Genomic DNA, 20883 nt, shown 5'->3' with positions numbered 1-20883 from the left:
TACCTGTATGCGTCAACAACGAAAATGGAGAAGTCTCCTCACTTCTCATCAAATCTATTAACTTTCTGAATTGAGACCTACAAACCATCTTTCCTGCTTGTGAAAATAAAATGCAACAGTAAATGGTTACTGTTATTTCCAGTGTATTAGGGGTGTGCAAAGCGGGCCGTATTCGATTTTGGATTCGACCCAATTCAGGGGACAGCGATTCAATTTGTTGATTCAGATCACTGTCCTGATTCATTTCGGCCAAATCTAAATCTGAAGATTCAATTCTGATTTGGAGAACCAGTGATTTGGCCATAGACACAGCTTTATGTCCCAGGAGGCACCAGTTGCCGGCGGGTGGGGTTCCCACGCGCTCTGCAGTGGACCAGAAGTGCTACCGAGCGCACTGGAGCCCCCCCCTCCCCCTGCTCCCGTGGGATGCTCCATCTGCCCCAGCATCTCGGCATTAACACGCCACCTGGTCCGAATGGCATTCACAAGCCACCTGGTCCGAATCGATTTGGAAGGTTCTGATTCGATTCAGAGAGATGAAATGGTCTCCTGATTAGATTTGGAGATTTGGCCACTGAATCAAGCCGAATCTCCACCAAATCGGATCAGTGACTGAAGCTTCACGCAGCCCTAGTAACCGTTGATATATCCTCACCCAGAGCTAAGGGAAAGCCAGGGCAAAGCTTATTTTCAGTCTTAGGGGAGAAGAAGGTCCAGATCAGTTTTCCTAGTTTGTTGCAGATCCTTACACTGTACAGGTTTCTTTCTGGCATTAGGATGCAGAGCAGAGCCCCTGTGAAGTGACTTTAGGATAGTGTTCCATGGTACAATTCCCCATTCTGACTGGAATGAGTAATGTAGTTCAGAACCAAACTATTTGTTAAATATTTACCTTTTTCTGTTAAAAGCCTGGTGCATATAAAATGCTTAAAATGATAAATACTATTAAAAGGATAAAATACTACCCTCTACTCTTCAGTGTGTACTGACATGTAATTTTTTTTATATATATATTAGAATGAAGGTCCCATCCACTGTGTAACCTGCAATTGTGAATTTCAGTCTCGGAATAAGCTGTTTGAACACTTAAAGGCCACAGGCCACGCAAAAGCAGTGCAAGCACCAACTCTGAATGGAGCTGTGAATGCCAGAAGCAAAAAAGAAAAACGTAAAAACAGATAGGACTTTGGCTGGCAGCCTTTGGACAATCAAACACAGATACTCGCAAAACCCATTCAGAACCAAAAGGCGTCAGTGTCTTGTAATCTGAATTAAAGGGCCTGGCTAAACTTGCAGAATGGAAAAGCATTTTTATCCTGTGCAGAAAGTGGTGTTTATTTTTTTTACCAACATTTAACTGAATTTTCAGAGGCCGTTCCAGGGACTTTAAAGTCTTGAGAAGCTGACATCTACAGGCTGCTCTTCCTGAATATTTGCTGGACTCTATCACTAAAAATGTACAGGGGGAAGAAATAAATTATTTTAACACTTCTATTGTGCTCTTTATTTTACAGAGCTAATTTCATGAATATGATGAGATGGGAAGCAAATGAACTGTCTTTAATCATCTGCTTGTTTTAGACCCATATACAAATATTAGAAAGCCCAAACTGGCCTGTATTTTGTTACAGTTCAAATCTTGCTGTGCTCCTTTATTTGTCTTGAAATATAAATTAAAGAGCTGCTTATGGGTAAAGGCCCAACTTCTCTTTATGGCTAGTTCATCTCTAAACTGTAAAGGCAGAATTACAAAGAAATGCAACACATAAGGTCAGTATGATGCCTTTATTGGACCAAAAAGTGATTTTTGTGTGGGGGCTAACATTCGTAATGTGTAATTTGCAAATGCAGCATCCTTGGTCAGTAGGCAGGATGTTTATTAGAAGTCTTGCAGTAGGTACCTCATGGCAAACACTACTGAACTCCTTACCCATGTTTGTACAGGGGAGCACAGCACTTTGTTTCACCAGCTGTGGATGGTTGTCCTGGCTATGTGAAGCAGGGGTGCAGACACAACTCGGAGCTGCTGCCAGTGAGAGTAGAGGGAAGACGGCTGTGGGAGACAGCGTTCGGGGCGAGTTCTGAGGTAGGCATCATCTTATGTGGCTTCATCGTCTCAGAGGGTTTCACAGAAACTCTGCGCCCTGCAGCCCAATAGCAACAACTGGCGGTAGAACCTGAGTACGCTCTGTTCTGCCTCTGTTTTGCTGCTACAGCTATTTCCTACTACGTAGAGGAAAATTAGGCTCTTGATAGGTATCATTACAGGAGTTAAATGGTTTGTTGTGTGATGCTGGTCTCCTTGAATGGGAAAACAGGGACTTGTTACCATTTCTTCACTTTGCAGCCACACCGTTGAGGCTTTTCATTGAAACGGAAGGGTAATCACTTTTAGTTTGCTGGTGTAGAAGCACATCTGTTCCAGGAACAAAAATCTAATGCTAAAATCTACTAAAGGAAGTCTATCTAAAAGCACCAGAGCTTAAAATTCAATGAAGTCATTAGTGACTCAGCAATGTCACTGTAGAAAGTAAATCTCTGCATGTCATCTTCGAGTCGACTCAACGTTGCAGCCAGAATTCCATCAGCTCCTTCCGAGCTGAGTTGCCAGGATTAAAGTTGGATTGGAGGGGGAAATCGCCACAGCTTGAACTTAAAATTTAAGATGCTTGACAGCCAGTACTGTAACTAAAGACAGGCCCTGCCTGAAGGCTCCCTGCTCAGTACTGATGGTATGAATTGTCAGTCACTGGTTTGCTGCCAAAGCTGGGATGAGAGATTAGTCTTGCAGGTACTCTACTCCCAGTTGACTGGGAAGGCACTAATTAATAACTCATTTGGCTGTGTGTGTTCACAACAGGCAAAACTGCTCTTGTGATACAGGACATTAGAGTAAGAGTGAGTTGTTGTTTAGCCACCAAATTAAGGAATCTTCCGAAATCATTTAAATTCACAAAGTGCTCAGTGTAATAAGGTCTCATTTTCTTCATCCAGTGACTTTCCTGCAGATTGCAGGGCCATTCCAGAGTATTGATTTATGTGCGCACTAAATACCCAAGCTTCATCTGATGCAAGGGAACTGTTTAGAGTCTATTTTGCAGCTTTTCTTTCCATGTATCTCATTAGTGCAGCATGAAATACTTCCAATGCAAAGTCTGCATCTTGCTTAGTGATGCACATTGGTGGTTTAATTCTGAAGGTCTGAAGAGAGAAAGTTTTGATGAACATTTGATGCACAGTCACCCAGTAAAACTACCCCTGCATTCCAATATAATCAGGAATAAGTAACATGCCAGTCTTCTTACAGATTACCAGTAATAATAATATCCATTCAAGCCTAAGGATAGCTTGACTGACATGTAAAATAAATTAATTTCATTTAGTCTTTCACTCTTAAGGCTGATTTAAGAGTACAGGCACAAGATGGGTATGGTGGTTAATGCAAAATGTATTTGCTCTAAGGGGGGAAACTGATTGTGTAACACATGAGTTTAGTAGAAATTCCTGTTTCTGTTCTGAAGCATTCTGAGCTGCAACTAAACAGCAGAAAATGAAGTTTTTATCTCAAGGTGCTCCCCCCTCTGTAAGCAGCCAACATCAATTTGTACCTCGTCCCAAACTGATTCTTCCCTTAAGTCTCCTGAGCAATTCAGTCTTGTAGCCTGACTTGGAGAACAAACACTGGGCTTGACCAGAAAATGTGGTGGCATCAGTGCCTCCCTAATACCTTAGTGTGGTATTTAGGGCACTCTCTGGGAGGTGGATTTGAGTCCCAACAGGCTAAGGAAAAACTGAACTTAGATCTCCCACAACCTACATAAATATTCCTAACCACTGGGTTAATAGGAGTAATAGCAACAGCACATCTATCACTTGGAAAAAGTGACCCTGGCTCCATTTTCCTAAAGGTGTCTAGGCCAAGTGCAGTGAAGGGCCGAGTAAGGCATATAAGCCCTAGGGAAGGGTAGGATTCATGACGTGCTTCTCAGCAGTTTCCTGTTGGAGGGCTCAAGGGGCTGATTATTTTGGTTCCTGTCCCAGTAAGTCAAGGTTCAGGAGTCTGACTGGGAGGTGGTGACTAAAGTTTAAATACTGCAATGTTCAGCACTGGGGCTTCCAAATCCCTTGTTTTGGGTCCAGTCCTAAATCATTCCTATACTTGCAATTCCACTCAGTAAAGCCTAATCCTACCTGCTGCTACTTGCACATGGACTACAGCACGACTTAGACTATATCATAACTTTTAAGCTCCAGTTGTACATTAGAGGCTCCTGTACCTGACCATAAATTCCTCCTTTGCCAATCAATACTCCCATGTCTTTGCAGTCTTCCCAGATCTGATTCATCTCTTCCGTGGGAAGAGGCTGACGACCATCCTGTGAAGAGAGACCATTTAGCTTTTATATTATTTGAGTAGATTAAATCCATGAGGCACAAGTGTTGCATTGACCAACCCCAGTGAAAAGTCTGCGTGTCTATCTATTAGGATGCAATTACCCAATTTCAAATAAAGACACAAGTGCTGTTTTGCAGCGTATTAAAAATCTGTGATGCATTTTGGGACTTTGAATCGTCTAACTCACTTTTAGTAAGTGCAACGTTGTCACCTGTTCTATGGATTCTTTTTAAGAGGAACAGTTTCTTGTGGCCACGTGGCCCATGAAGGTAGAGCTTTAGCACTGTTGTAAATCACAGGGCATGAGCCCTATTACTGACCTTGTCCTTCACCATTTCTATTCCAATCATGAGTCCTTTGCCACGGACGTCTCCAATGATCTCAAACTTATCCCGCACTTTGGCTAACTCCAACAGCATGTAAGTCCCCACTTCTTCACTGTTCTTTTGTAGACCATCTTCTACAATGGCCTGGTTAGAAATGACAGACATCCAAGTTGAAGAAAAAGGATTAAATCTAAAATTGGACTCCCCTGCACCTAATGTGCAACAGCCATCTCTATTTCCCTTAGCAAAGACACAGCAGGCTAATAATGCAAAGTTCTACCTCCACTAGCATGTTAGAAAATACTGGAATAGCAATCTGCACTTGTCGAGCATACACTGCTTCTTTTTTCCCATTATTTATTTGCCTAAGTCAGTCAGTGTGAGTTTTATATATGAATTTTGATCATTGTAAAAGTCTTCTAGTATAGTTCAACTCTCCTTTCTCATGTCATATCAGCATCAAGCTATGTATGTACTTACAGCATAAGTCTATTCTGCTTTCTAAAGGTTCCTGACAACCACTTACATTTAAAGTATATAGAGAAATCTTTAATAGTAAGAGTGAATTAAAATGAATTTGTCTTATTTCTAGCTTCCCCCAGCTGGTAACACAAACTTATTGTATTTAATTATTGACATACATCAACCACTTTATACATTGAAAATTTGCTTTGTGAAAGAGATGGAGGGGGAAGGAGGAAGCTTGCAGCTAGAGATGCCAAAACTTGTATTTTTTTTATTCATAGTTTGTTAATCTAGCTCAGGTTTTGAGAAACTTGGCTAAGCACACAAGATGATCTGGGACACCCATGTAACACTCACTCCAGCTGGTAAACAAAGCTGTTGACAGTCTGGCTATTCTAGTTTTTCAAGTGGACGCTGCTGCTTCACTAGCGAGTCAGGACAGCAGTCTGTTCTAGGGAAAAGAGTTCTATTAAAGAAGGGAGTAATAAGGGACTAGATGTAGCAACCCTGGTGATACAGCGGACAGACATTAATTAGTTTTGAAATGAGGCTTCAGGAAGACTGAAGGTGTTAATATAGGGATGCACAGTATTGCAAGACAAAATCTTAGCCCTGCTACAGCACTAGAGTGAAGATTCAAATTCAATAAATGGACAATCAGAAAAATTAATGTTCGTGGTCTTAAATTAATATTTAAATTTTCCCTCTTGTGTAACTATTGAAAGTCCCAGCAGCGTAAAGGAGTCTTGCCACAGTCTCTGCCATAGCATTTTGCAAACAGCGTAAGGCACTCAGAACATATCACTGTAATATGCTTCTTACATCAAGCACTGCAGATCCAACTACACAGGCCACAGGGTTTCCTCCAAATGTATTAAAGTGAAGGTTTTGAGCCAAGGAGTTTGCAATCTCTAAAAGAAAAAGCACATTCATTGATTTCCTCCCTCACCATTGCCTGCCTGTTGCTTGTACTCATCAGCTCTAGTTTACAACTGAAACAGCAATACATCTCGTGCCTCATTCTTTCTATTTAATTTCAGGCAAAAGGAGAAGAAGGTGTTAGATTCTCAGTAACTGATTTGAAAAAAAAATAGGACAAACATTTCAGAAAATGGGCAGTGGGGTTTAGAGGTGAATTTTGATGAGTTATGGATTCTCTGCTATTTTCAGTAGATGTTAAGTACCAGATAAATTAGAGCTTAAATAGGAGTGAAGTAGAATTGAGGTGCCCTTACCAGGGAAAGCAATCAGGAATGTCCCTATTGCAGCAGCCACAAAAGGAATGCCCAAGTCTGAGAACGGAAACACCCAACTCCTGCCGGAGCTCCAGCGTGATCCAGAATGGAGCTGGGAGCCTGCCCAGACCACACCCCACGCTATTAGCTGGGCTCTGACAACTCCTAATGCTTACTGATGGTGCTGAATTCAGTACAAATTGCTGCAACCATTTGCTGGGGGAGGGCCCATCTTTTCTAGTGATGAGAGCATTCACCCAGGAAGTGGCAGGCTCAGTAGGGCACTCCTGCATCCTGTCAGGCTCTGGACAGGCTAGCACCCAGATCTCCCATTAGGCTAGTGGTGCTCAACCTTTCTGCATTGCAGGCTGGATGGAGGGTGGTGCAGGGTCAGTCCATGGGCCAGAGCTGGTGCATAGGATTGGTTTGTGGGCCTCACCCAGTAGGGGCACAGTCCAGCATGTGGCCCTGCACACACTGGATCAGACCTGCCACACTGTCCCCACGTCTGCAAGCCAGCCTGATCTAGTGCACGGGGCCGTGACTTCTGGTCACAGGGCTTAGAAATTTGGTGGCGGGGGAAGTAGTGGCAGCATTAATTGCCACAACTCCACCACTGCAAAATTTCTGCATGAGAGACAGATTTACAGGCCAGATCTTGCCCGCAGGCTGAAGGTTGAGTACTGCTATACTAGGCTACTATGCAGAAGTAGGCGCTAGCTGAACACCTGCTATCAAATCAAACATGGCCTGGATCGAAAGAGGATGAAGGCATCTAAGTCCTGAGGAGGGACAGGAGTTCAAACACACACTTCCCCTTCAGCCTAGGTATCTCCTGCTCATTAACCCTGGGTGCTCAGGATGGCAGTCTGCATCACATGCTGATCCTGGGAACATCACCCTGCCCTTCTGGATCAGCTCCTGGTGCAAAGCACATGCTTTTTAGGCATGCTGAAGCCTAAGATAAAAGCATCAACAGAGCTGATATGGATCTGGGCTAAACATACTGGGTCATGGGTACCGACCAGTCAGCAGTTCAGCAGCTGTCCGAATACTATCTTGTATAACAGAAGTGCATCTATTCAGTAGGCAGGTGAATTCGGGCAGGAGTTTCGGGGTCCCTTACCAGTTCTACAATGACCTTAGTTATTGCACTGATGCCTGGGGGTTTTACTCTGATGTAGCTAAGATCATTATGTGGCTGATCAGACTGTGAATTTTATTACCTCCATACACCTCTGAGAAACAAGATTCAGGCTTGTTTATGTCCAAAGCCTGTTTTGAGATTGAATATATCCGTATCTCATTTCTAAAACGCACTTGCTGAGATTATTGTTTCCATAGCCATTGGAAGAGTATACAGTATATTTTATATTCAAACTACCCCATGTCTTAAAATAAGAAATATTTGTACCTCTTGTCGTTACAACAGCAGCCATTGGAAAGCCATTACCAATTCCTTTTGCCATGGTAACGATGTCAGGAATTACATCATGTGTCTGAAATCCCCAGAAATGGCTGCCAGTGCGTCCAAAGCCTGTCTGTACCTTGCAAGAGCAATACACAAACATTTGCTTACAAGTTGTTTTTCAAGAGTTATTTAATGCTTGTACTATTTATGAGCCTTTCTGTTCTTGCCTATCGCATTGCTTTGTAACCATAATATCTAAATGCAAACTTCATTTATTTGAGCAGGATTCTTCTTCAACTAGCTTCACACAGGTTATTTTACCTCTAACAAACACTGACTTCAGTACAAAACATTTTCCACACTTAGTTTTGTTGACAGATGTGTTACTAATTATGCATTATCTTTACAGAAACACTGTACCTGCTACAAATGAAAAGTGGCATAGCACACAATCTGGAGGGTTCGTTTCTGTGACTTTTCTGTAGGTGCAGATTTTAAACCTAAAAGCAGTCATATAAATTCTATTACATAAAACTGTATAAAGGCTCTCTCACATGAAAGAGCTTACAGTGCTTATCCTAAGACAGATCTAGGTAGACTGAAGTCATAGGGACTTGCATATGCTTAGCTTTCAGAAGCAGCTCCAGGGGTCACTGCACTAATTGTACCAGGATTTTACTATGCCAGTATATTTAGCATCCATCACAGTCTCTCTTACTCACTTCCAGGTTGCCTCCCTGTTTCTCTAATAGTTCATTTCTATTAACTCAAACTGTCTTACTAAGAAAGTTATATTTAAAAGGGTATCTGCTGGTGGTTTGGGATAGATCCTCCTCAAACGTTCTCTTCTGCAAGCACTGGTTTTGTCTATACTGCAATGAAATAGCTAAAAATGTAAAACAATTCTTTTCCTAGTCCAAACCTGGCCTCAAATGAGTACTGGTAGGAGTATTTAAATATCATGTTTTCTGCTGATGAAATGAAACTGTTGAAGTCAAAGAAGCACCACCCATTTATACAATCAGGGAATAAGATCCAATGAATTTGCAACAGAAATTGTCAGCTTAGTACAAATGAGGAAACGTAGTGCTCAGAAAGTTAGGGAATAATGTGTGCCAGCTCTGACTCGCAGAGGCTCCTGTGCTAGGAATGCTGCACTCTGCTCAGGCTGCTAAACTCTAGATCAGGGTAGGCAACCCCTGGCACAGGTGCCAGAGCCTGGCACTCAAAGGCATTTTGCTTGGCATGCGTGCCTTGGGGAAAACAGTGGAGAAGGGGCCGGGGCTCAGCTGCCACAACAAAGATCAGGCCCCTCGCAGATCCCCTGCCATCCGCCCCTGGCACACCATCTTACAAATTGAGGTTGCAGGTGTTTTTGATGCTCTGCCCAAAAATGTTGCCAACCCCTGCTCTAGACTTACTTTAGAGCAGGGTGGTCAATCTGCAGCATGTGCACCACAAGTACACAGGCAGCCTTTTCGTGTGATACCTGGCAGACTAGGGAGGAGACAGGCAGCACGATGGCAGACAGGGAAGAAAACAAAAAACAGAGCAGCATATTGAGCAGGGAGCACAGGGCAGGGAACAGAAAGGAGAGCAGCAGTTCAGGCAGGGGAAGGGGATGGGAGTGGCACTTGGGGAGGGTGTGGGGCTAAGGTGGCATGCCTGCCAAAAAGGTTGGCCTTCACTGATTTGGACTCCTTCCAGGCCTTCAACTGGGCTATTATTTTGCCTTTGCCTGGCTAATGGCCTTGCAGAATTCTCCAAAACTCCCAAGAACTTTTGCAGCTACGGACACTTACTTCATCCGCAATACAGACGCCTTCTCTCTCTCGCACTAACTGAAAGGCTTCTTTTAGGAAACTTTTAGGATACTGAACAGCTCCGTTAACACCCTGTCAAAAAATACGTAAACGCATTGTTTTCAGCAACAGAGATAGGATCGTTATTTCAAACCTAAAACCTAGCAACGTTCTTATAAGACAGAGAATCTAAGAATAAAATGTGGTCAGTAAGTTATCTGGAGAATTCTGCGGTGGCTTGGTTTAGACTTTAGAGGCATTGCTGAAATGGAGGGAGCAGCTGTCTTGTGAACCCCAAAATCTACTACCCATCTAAAACAGCCTAAGAATAACACACATGTACACAGCGAGGAGGCAGCAAAGAAGAGACAGACAATGGGGTCAATCTTCTCAAGCTAATGAGCCCACACCATTTATGCCTCAGAGACTTCTAGTATACATGGCCCCAATGCAAATACACCCAGCTTGCCGCATCATTTGGAGGTAATGCTGGCCTAGATCTTCCTGTAGGTGCTTGGTTATTTAAGTCTACCATCTAGGTGTCAATGACCTCCACAAAACCATAGCTCAGCCCACCACCTTCAATGTGCCAAAATTCCATAGGAGGTGTCTTGTAGACAGTAAGTTAAGCAGTTTGCACTTTTGCAGCCCCACTTCTGAATGAGTGAGGTGGTTCAGAGCATACTAAAGCTCAGTTTTTGGCCGGTATTCACATTCAGAGCCCACCAACCACATTGTTTTTGAGTACTTTGTGCTATACAATACTGTGCTGTTACAATTAGAATGGAACGTGGTAAGTCACCTACTTGGATTGACTCGGCAATAAATCCAGCTATTCCCTTAGGCACACAAGTATTCAGAGTGTCTTTGAACTGTTCGATGTACTGGTCATTTGCATGACAATGACCTGTGTGGAAGGAACACAAGAATGGTGTACTAGAAATGACAGACACGTAGATTAATAATCTAACATTACATGGATGTACATAAGAACATGCTTTTAGGTATTTTTAACATTCCTAGATTGAAGGTGAATTATCAGAAGTTAATAAATAGTTTTGCATTTCCCCGGTATGCTGTCTGGGTCATAAAGCCAGCCTTTTGGAGGAAGGAGGTATCACAGGTTAACATAAAACAAAGCACTCATAACACTCCATCAAACACTCAAACAAAGCACACTGATGGCCAAAGTTTACTCCCCTTTCATGTGCCTAAGGATATGGATAAATGTACATTTTAGCTACTTTAAAAGAAGCAGGGGAACTGCTGCTTGGGAACATACAGCTGCTGTTATGCTTTATCTGTTATCGCTGCGTGATCCTAACATACAAATTAGGTAAATCATCCTAACTTGGACCCTAAACGAAGCAAGGTAAAGTCTAAGGTTTTGCTACACTTGTATCACTAGAGAATCATGCAGGTGAACCAGTTCCAACCTAACAGCTCCTATGGCATCCTTTGCTGTTGATACCATTGTTAGATCTGTCTATACCTTAGAGCACTGGTGTCAAGCTCATCAGGCCCCTTGAGCCAGATGAATGGCATGGGGCTGGTCCACAGACTAGGTGAATGGTGCAGGACCAGCCTGGTAGGCTGCATCAGGCCTGCAAACTGGCCCCATGTGCAGCGCTCAGCCTGGCCAGGCCCGGTGCAGGTGTTTTGTGCAGAATGCATCCCAACCCAGCCCAGTGTGCACTGCACGTGGCATGTGGGTCTATTCGAAAACCCACAGCCAGCACCACGGGCTGGATGACGGGGCACTACAGGCTGGATTCAGCCCATGGGCTACATCTCTGAAACCCCTGCCCTAGAGGGCACATATGTGGCCTCATAACTGCAATTTTTAGCACTTGCATGTAGGTTACAGTACACAGTCACTCTTGCCCTGAACTTCTCTTCTGAGCATCCTCAGTAGGCAGCTATGTAGGTCAGTGGTGATCAACCTTTTTGTCCAGCAAGCTGCATGGGCAGGGCCCAGTCCATCCACAGGCTGGATCTGGCCAGTGGACTGAATCTGGCACCAATCCAGCCTCACAGGGGCAGGGGGTATGGCCTGCCCCTGTGGGAGGAAAGGGGCATAGCCTAGCCCCAACCTGGCCAGGTGGGAGGAAAGGGGGCATGGCCCAGCCCCACAGGGGGAAGGGGGTATGACCTGCCCCCAAACCAGCTGTGCAGAGAGAGAGGCATGGCCTGACCCCACAGAAAGAAGGGGGCATGATGCGGCCCCAGCTTGGCTGGGCAGAAGGAAGAGAGCATGGCCTGGCCCTGATCTGTAGTTTTTGGGGGAAATCATGGCATAGCTCCAACCCATCACACAGGACTTATGGGTTGGAGCAGGGAGGGATAGCAGTATTAACTGCCACTGCTCTTCCTCCGCCACCAAATTTCCTGACCCTCGGGGAGTCCCACAGGCCAGATTCCAAGGAGCCCTGGACTGCGGGTTGAGCACCCCCTGGCGTAGGGAGCTGCAGGAAACAGAACTGCCTGGGTATGTGCATAGCATCAGGTAAGTCCTAAAGTGTTAGCCACAGAAAAACCACAATAGTGGGAGGGCGCAGGAAAAGAAGGATGTCTTCTTCACTTATAGCTTACTGGGTAGGGCACTAGCCCAAGGAACAAGAGACCTAGGCTCTAGGCCTCCTTGCCCAGAGAAGAACTGAACTGTATTTCTTGCTTTCCAGCAAAACATGCTAATCACCAGGCCATGGAGTAGGCATTGCCTACCACACTCTCCAGCCCACTTCCTGAAGTGGAGAGAAAGCCAGAGTAAAGATGGCTCGGTGTAATGCATGCTGCCTTGGCAGGGAGGGGAGTCCCTGGGTGATGTTGTTTCAGCTTCTCCTGTCCCATCTTTCCTTTTGCACTTAACAGCAACCATATGCCTTGCCATCAACTAACCTGCAGAACAGCTGCATTTCCGAACAGTTTGCACTGGAGAATCTCGGCAATGGCTTCCTCCCCAGGGACCACGGAAAACATCTGGTAACATTGTCTACGGAGAAGAACAGAAATAGCTGCAGACCTTCAAAACAAGTCAGTAATGAGAACAGAACTATTGTTCAATGAAAGATTTTAAGCAATAATCCTAAAACACATTAAAACAGTTCTTCCAATAATGTGGTTTTGTTTGAAAGAAATTTTGATACAGAAAATGAAAAATCTGCTGATGTCAAATGGGAGATCCAATTCAACTGACCGGTCTGAAAACAACTTGTCAAATGTACTTCTGCAAGGGTCTGCAACCTCAGAAGGAAGGCAGTGCACTAGACTAGGAATCCAAGTCTTTGAAATTAAAATCATTCTGTTCTTCAGTGATTACTGTAGGGATAGTCAGCTCACTGGTTTTATTAATCAATTATGGTTGCCCAAAATTGACCTTTTGAATTTGTCCATACAACCTTGCAGTGGCACTACACTGACAGTGCCCTTGTTCCCCTGCTTTTGTGGGAGGTTAGGGTGGTCTTGCTGTCCTTGGGCTAATGTGCCTTATAGTCATGCAACAGGGTAGACTGTGGGGTTTTAGGAATAGGTTAGCAACCATTTGTCTGGGATGGTTTAGATAGGGTCTAGCCACCCTCCTGAGGTCCCTTGTGGCCCAACTTTTTTATTACTCTTTGATTCTATGAATTCCAAGCATTCAAAACTAGATAAAGGACAGCATATTGCAGGGAGGCAGTACAGTCCAGTGGACTGACAATAGGCCAAAAACCTGAGTTCTACTTTTAACCCTAATAATGGCATCAGCAGAGTCATTTAAACTCTGGGCTGAAGCTCAGCTGCAGTCTGAGAAATGGATGCAACAAAGAGCTGAGAGGTCAGGGGAGGGAGTGGATGCCAAAGAAGCCTTCTTGGGGCCAATTTTGCACCTAGGATGGTTTCTAGTGTAGATTAAATTAGCCAATCCCAGCTGTCAACAGTCTTCATTAGCCATTTCTGCCATCAGGGCAAAGAGATATTAGCAGGGGCTACTATACATTTTTATTGCGTTTTCAATCCAGAGGGAAATCCACAAGAGGTTATTTTATATCATTTTTATCAGGTGTCCTAATAAACTTGGGCTTGGGGCCTTATGTGCTACTGCCTTACCCCTCTTGCAGCTTTTATACCCAGGCAAAATTAGGGCAAAGTGGGGGCACAACACTTCCATTCTGAGCTGGTAGCATTTTTCCCCACTCACTGGGCATGTGCGTGCATCTACACAAGATCCTACATCACCATAGCTCATTGCTATGGCAACGTAGTGTCACCAGGCACAAACTGTGATGGCAACACTACGCAGTAGATTGTTGCTACTTTATAACAGCAACTAAAATAACCATGCAGTGACAAGACTGCACAATAACACCACTTAAGCAAGTACTGAATGACTGCGCAGTCCCATCACTGCATGGTTATTTTAGCTGCTACTATGCGGTAGCAACGATCTACTGTGCAGTAGTGTAACAACCACGCAGTCCACCACATGTATAGATGTGCCCACTCTGTACTTATGCAAATGACCAAGCAGACTCAGGCCCAGCACATCCTCCTTACTAGTTAACATCTGAACTGTATTTTGATGATGTAAGGCATTAAGTACATTTTATCACATTCAGGCAAATGAGCACTCTTATTCAGTGGCTAAGACAGATATAAAACATTAAAAACCTCACTGTTGGGCAGCCAAAGCCGTTGGCGACACCATGCTTATAAGATCTGATGGATGTCACACCCTGCGTGTAAGGGCTGCCTCCATGGTATCCTCCTCTGTGGGAACAGAACAAAGCACATGCTCATTTCCTTTGGATGTCATGTGAGGTTTAAGTGGAAACAGCTGCACTCATTCCTACAGAGCTTGCTCCTGCTCTCTGGGTAGAGAAAAAGAGCAGACAACCTGGTGAAGTGGGGGCATTTCTGGATGCAATACAAATAAACAATCCTTCCACCATTTATTGCTTTAAGGCAGACTTGAATGCTAATTAGCTCTGGATTTGTAACTAAGCGCTCATTTTGGTGAGAAGTTAGCGGGGCAGGCAATTATTTTGGGCAGAGGGCCGCTTACTGAGTTTTGACAAGGCATCAAGGGCCGCATGACACGCAGCCACAGGCAGATAAATATTAACTTTCTAGATTTTTTAGGGGCCCCGCAGGCCAGACAGAATGGCCTGGCGGGCCACATCCGGCCCGTGGGCCACATTTTCCCCACCCCTGGCTTAGACATACTGACCAGCGGTAATACAGGCAGGTGCTATGAGAGCTTCTTCATACAGCTGTACCTGTGCATCTGAACCTTGGGCAGCAAACACCCCTGCTTTTTTAATCTTGGGCACCTCTTCCCTCCTAAGCAGATATTTCCACTCAGTTTGGGGTGATATTTTATTCATACACAATTTACAGCTTATTCATAGGAATTACTATATTCGGTGGATCTCAAAACCTTGCTCTGAGCAGAACAGATGCAAAGCTGGGTGCTTTTGCATATTGTCTCTGACCAAAAAGATTAAGTTTTTTTAAGATTAAAACATTATAAGCACGCTCCTTAATGCAGCAATGCTCAACCAGGGAATGCCTTGAGATCCCTTCAGGGGTGCTATGGGGTGCCAAGCAGTGTTGGCACTGTTAGGCATGCAAACATGATTCAGAAGGTAAACACAGGAACCCAGGGCAGCTTTATATGTTATGTTAATCGCGGCATAGCTTTTCTTGTGCAACAAAGACATTGCACCACGTGCACGGCTACACGTGCACAAAACAGGCTGCTAGGAAGGAAAGAGGAATAACAGCTTGCATTGCTTTTTGGTTCAACCAATCAGCAGTGAGAGGAGGGGCCACACGCTAGACAGCCCTCTCTGTCAATCAATGCCGAGGGGCAGGGCCATCAGGGCCCCTCAACCAATCAGCAGCAAGGGGCAGGCTCACCACAACAAGGCTGTGAAGTTTGCTTCATGCACAGGGGCAGGCTCACCACAACAAGGCTGTGAACTTGGCTTCATGCCCCCCAAGCAGCCTGTGAAAATCTCTTTCACTCACTGCAAGTGATAACGATAAGGATTTTGTATGTGAAGCTGGTCTCAGTTAATTGCACAATAACGGTAATGTGTAGAGGGGACCTGGTTATTAGAAACACTCTGCCCTGTTGTGGTCCGAGTTATTTGCAGCAGAAAAATTGCTCTATTATTCATCTGGAGCCAAAAAAAATGACAGAAAATTAAAGGTTGAGCAGTACCTTAAATCTGATAAGGAATGCCTCGAGTTTAAAAAAGTTGAGAACCACTGCCATAAAGAATAATAGAAAGTATAGGCAATAGATGGGCAAGTGGTTTGTACATGGAGCAGTCCTAATACACAAGGAGCACTTCAGCTCCCAATGGTTACTAAGTCTTTAAACTAAACTAGCAGTCACATTTATTAATTCAAATACTTCAATGACAGATTCTGGGTTAATAAAGTCCCTTTTATTTCCTGCGTTATGTGCATGGTTATGCAAATGGAATTCATAAAATGTATTATGATTACCTGAAACAGATGATGTCAAAGTTACGAGTATAAAGCCTTGCCATGAACATTGCCAAATCATTGGCTTCTGACCCACTGTTGGTCAGGTAAACCACCTATGGAAGGACAAATTTCATATTGATCTCAACAATCAAATATTAACTTTGTTTTACAAGGGCCAATCAATCAAACTGAACACAGCTGTTTAAACATCAATTTCTACTGCATTTTGTCTGCAAAGAGAGTTTGGAATATCTGATGCCTCTGCTTATGCAATGCAAGACAGATACATATTTCAAACAAATCTCACAGCACTTGGAGCAAGATCCTAGAACAGATGCAAGGAGCTGCTCACTGAAATCAACTCAGTGTTGCTCATGTGTTGCACATACAGGGTGGTGGACAGAATGCCCTTTCATGGAGGGAGTGCATGCTCTACAGACTGTTATAGCTGCTCAGGAGGGGAAATGTGGACAAAGATGAAGTGGAATTAAAACACAAACATTAAAATGGAAGAATTAAATTGTGTACTCCCAGGTATATATGACTCAGGGCCCTGTTGCACAGGATACTTAGCATGCATTTTATTTAGACTGCAGTTAGCATTACTGTAACATTAAAAGTTAGAAAATGTTCTGAGCAGTTGCATGGTAATGTTTACTACTATCTCGAATACACACAGATCACGGATTGTCAGGTACTGCACCAGGGCTGGTTCAAGACTCTGCTGCTATTATGTCAGCTGATTGTCAGTCCCACCCCGACACTGCAACGGGTTGTGAAGTGGCTCTGGTGCACTGCAGGAGCTGGGATCAACAGCGGAGGCTTGGTAGAGCTGAGGGGTTCCTGGCTGATGTCACAGCTGGGTGAGGACCACAAATACCTACTAGTATCTCTGGAGTGGTCTAACAAGAGCTGAACACATGTTACTTAATACAATCTGGAGTTACTTCTTGTATGAAAAGTCCTAACGTTGCTATGATACGATTGCACTTAGTGCACATTTAACTGCTTGAACATGCAGATGCGGATGTTTTAAGTGCAGTTAACATCCTAAGTGTGACATGTGACAAGGCCCTCAGATGCAGAGGGTAGATGGAACCACAACAGCAGCAAAGGCGATCGTAAATAGTCTTGCAGATTAGTTACCAAATAGGGAGGGTAGAGGAGGAGAAAAAAAAGGTAAGCAGTGTTTGGACAATGGGAGGTTAGAGTTTTAAGGGGACACCATTCAGGCATCCTGTGAGGGATCTAAGCAACTTGGTTAATTTTTTTAAACCCATGCATGTAATTTGAAAGCTTAAGTCCTACTAACTTTAAATAGTCTAAAATGCATAAGTTACTCTGGTGCTTCAAAATGTTATCCCTCCTCAAGTAATTTCTTTACAGAAAAAGGTTTAAAGTAGTTTCAGGTGTAAGTCCTGATCCTGAGTGCCCTAGCCATCTTTTAAGAGGATTTTAAACTTTTTCCCCGCCTATTGTTGCACAGAGGACAGTGTGCTCTCTTTACATGAGTCTAATGGACTATACAGGGAAATAGTCAGTGAAGCCAACTACAAATAGAATGCTGTAAAGTGTGAAAAGCAAATGCAATGAAAATGCTTCCCCCCAACACCAATTATTCTGAATTCAAGTAGTTTACACAATGCTTGTAATAAAAGGGAAAACATATTTTCAGAGTTATGACTGTTTCTGAATTGGCAGTGCCCCAGTATGGTGAAATCTGAAATTAAAAATGACGCAAAGCAGAACTTTACGTGGTACGGACAATGCAGGATTTTCCACATGTAGAAGGCAGGGTAGATTTGCACCTTAACTAAACAGAGGTACATAAGCTTATGCATATTCTTATGCATCTCTGATTTAGTCTGTAAGGTGCAGATCTACCCCATCACCTGCCTGACTTAGGACTAATACAGCTAACTACCTCTCTCTCATACTTGTGCCAGTCTAGGTTCATAGTAAAGTTCAGCATGTCTTGAGAATTGTCATTTTTTTCTCTTCAGCTGAAGGTTTATACTCTTTCTGGGGATATGAAATGAGGCTCAGAGTTTGATACTGTGTTATTTTGTGTCTCATATACTGTATCTCTCTTCATCCATACTTAGCAGCCAGCCACCCTGTTAGAACTAAGGTACCTTAAGCGGATCAGGGAGAAGTACCGTCAGCTTCTCTGCATATTCCTGGATTGATGGATGCATGTAGATGCTGGTTGTGTGCCAAAGACGACCAAGCTGTTTTTGGGCAGCTGCGGTTACCTTCCTGCATGTAATCAAAACACACACAGAGTAATTAATCCACTACATTTTTAATTCTTAAAATTCTGGTAATTTCTAAACTGCCACATGAAGGAATGAATGAACCCATTCTCCAAAGGATCACCGCTATTGTTTTAAACATAGAAATGAAATGCCAAAGTACAAAAAGCTATATTCTGCCTTTGGATATATGGTGCTACACACTGAACAAAATAGAACAGTATATTTCTGTATTAGCCAGTGACTCAAATGATAACATACTTACGGGTGACAGTGACCAACACTGACAGTCACAATTCCAGCAAAGAGATCAAGGTATCGTCTTCCTTCATAATCAAACAGCCACTGCATATGTCCCTGATGTAGTAGCAATGGTTTCTTGTAATATGTTGCCAGTGAGGGAGAGAGATTTTGTTTGCGGATCTTCAGCATATGGTCATAGGGATAAGACTGCATGTTGTAAAAAAATCGTTATTCTTTTCCCTTTCTCTAAAGGTTTCAGCTTTGCCACATCAACACATTACAATTTGTTCACTTAACTAAAATATGAAAATAAACACTGATACACAACTAGTCTCCATAAACTTCTGCAATTCCATTATGCAGAACAAGGTTGTTATTTTGTACTGATTTTATCTTTAAAGCACATCAATTAAAAAAGGTATCAGATGGATTCATATTCTGATATACAGAGGATGGAGAAGCACCCATTTGGAAAGTTGTAGTGGATTGTTTTTTTAACAAACATGCTGAACAGCTAATGCGCAAACCATCTGTCACAACTGCCATCCAAATGTGCAATACCTGTTGGCAATAGAACAGATGAACTACTATGGCTTGGGTGAGAAAAGCATGTGAATTTATGGTCTCATTGTGTGATAGGCACCAGCTTAGTATATTAATAGAAACATTAGTTTAGGTTAAGCTGTTCTCACAGGAGGGACCTTTACCACCACCACATTGAGGTCATGCTTTTTACTGTGTGTTTTACCCACTGTGTATTGCAAGGAGTGAGGCTGTGTAAGAACTCAGGTCAGTGCTACCTTCCCTCTCTAGGAATTTAGGTCCAGATCAAAGGGACTTAAGCTTGGCAACTTTAAATACTGTGGCAGCTACTTTTCAGTGTTGTGCTGCCCTTGTCTTCTGGTGCCTCCAGAAGAGGAATTAACCAACTGCAGAGTTAGATGCCTGGGGAGGGGATTAATAAAAAACAGCATGCTGGAGGGTGGAGGAACTGAACACACAAGGCAGCCAACAGGGAAGAGGGGAGGATCAAAAAATTGACTAATTCCCAGACTTTGGCACCTACACCCAGCCCTGAGTTAGGTGCTTATGTGAAACTGAGAAGCACAGTCTGAAACCCCCTTAGGCACAACTCTTTCCTTTCAAAATTATAGCACCTGGGTAGAGTCCTGGGTTCAGCCCCTGATGCCAAAAACCTTCATGCATTCAACCCACTAAATAATGCAAAATGCAGAAGCAGAGATCAGCCCCCGACTCCCTGCTCCCCAACGAGTCTGGGGGTTCGGTATGCTGCCACGAAGCAGTGCCACACAAATTCTTTTATGGATCTGATCCTAATTTTCTCTCGCCCAGAGTCAGCTTAGCACAAAGGCCAGTGATATTCATCCAGGTCGCCACAGAGATACTGTCAAGGGTGCCATGAAAATGATTCACAAAATAAACCTACAGATTCATATAGGAATTCATAGCGCTAAAACCATTCTGACCTGCTGGGATCTTTCTGAGTTGTAGTAACAGAAAAAACTTTCTGTAGCCAAAAAATGAGTAAAAATTAAGAGCTGGCATTTTCCAAGGGGTGTCTTGGGTTTAACAATAGGTGCCTTGAGTCTAAAAGGGTTGAGGACTACTGACACAGGATGGCATAAGGAATCAACTCTCTTAACTCTCCTCCTTTTACCAGCCGAGTCCAGCCCCTTCATAGCCTGAAACCAGTTCAGCTTCTGTGGGATGACAACAGTCCAACTGAACGGACTCCCTCTTTCACCTTTCAAAACCAGCTTGCCATGTGGGTAGGATGAAAAACAACCCCACTCCTGAGACAGCTGTGTTTTATTCTCTCTAAAACATACTTCTTTCTCTTCTTTGTGCTGCCACGCAGAATATCCACAGAGGGGGGATAAAAGACAACACTCACTTCTAAGACCCCAAGAGGGCATTGGCTTGCTTGACTTTGCCCTGCAAGAGAGACTGCCGAGGAAACGCAGCTCCCCAAACAGGGCGATACTCATGAGCACAGAGTACAGCACACAGCGCTTTCTTCGCAACTGACCCCAATACATGGGTATTCGAGTCCTCCTGAATCCTGCCATCAACTGAAAACGAAATACATTTCCTTAACCTAGTCTTCCTACAGCTACAAAACACTCACTCCACACTTCTGAGTCCCAGCACGTGGTGCCATACCACAGAGCATGTGCGAGATCTCTCATGGGATGATGACAGCCTTGACCTGATCTGATGCTTACCAGTGCCTCACTTCACAGAGGTCCTGC

The 20883-nt window shown here is 43.7% G+C and overlaps 2 protein-coding genes across 3 annotated transcripts in view; one reads left to right on the top strand and one right to left on the bottom strand.

Moving 5' to 3' along the window:
* The window catches only part of DNAJC21 (DnaJ heat shock protein family (Hsp40) member C21), a 21351-nt gene extending 19860 nt beyond the window's left edge, over positions 1–1491 (top strand). For both annotated transcript variants that reach the window (XM_025192629.1, XM_025192630.1), the window contains exon 11: positions 1018–1491. In XM_025192629.1, the coding sequence (XP_025048414.1) occupies positions 1018–1182 (165 nt within the window). In that variant the 3' untranslated portion in view covers positions 1183–1491. The remainder of the gene's footprint in view (positions 1–1017) is intronic.
* A 284-nt stretch (positions 1492–1775) lies between these two features.
* AGXT2 (alanine--glyoxylate aminotransferase 2) overlaps positions 1776–20883 on the bottom strand; it is a 19505-nt gene continuing 397 nt past the window's right edge. The window contains exons 2-13 of the mRNA XM_014526078.2: positions 18633–18817; positions 18248–18371; positions 16131–16225; positions 14288–14381; positions 12534–12627; positions 10442–10542; positions 9636–9728; positions 7837–7969; positions 6010–6098; positions 4717–4866; positions 4278–4376; positions 1776–3201 (exon numbers count right to left, since the gene is read on the bottom strand). Coding sequence (XP_014381564.1) covers positions 3091–3201; positions 4278–4376; positions 4717–4866; positions 6010–6098; positions 7837–7969; positions 9636–9728; positions 10442–10542; positions 12534–12627; positions 14288–14381; positions 16131–16225; positions 18248–18371; positions 18633–18817 — 1368 coding nt within the window. The 3' untranslated portion in view covers positions 1776–3090. The remainder of the gene's footprint in view (positions 3202–4277; positions 4377–4716; positions 4867–6009; positions 6099–7836; positions 7970–9635; positions 9729–10441; positions 10543–12533; positions 12628–14287; positions 14382–16130; positions 16226–18247; positions 18372–18632; positions 18818–20883) is intronic.

The sequence above is a fragment of the Alligator sinensis genome, unplaced genomic scaffold, assembly GCF_000455745.1.
Source record: "Alligator sinensis unplaced genomic scaffold, ASM45574v1 scaffold536_1, whole genome shotgun sequence".
In the NCBI taxonomy this organism is placed as follows: Eukaryota; Metazoa; Chordata; order Crocodylia; family Alligatoridae; genus Alligator; species Alligator sinensis.
The sequence above is the reverse complement of the archived record's forward strand: the minus strand, read 5'-3'. Positions and strand labels throughout refer to the sequence as shown.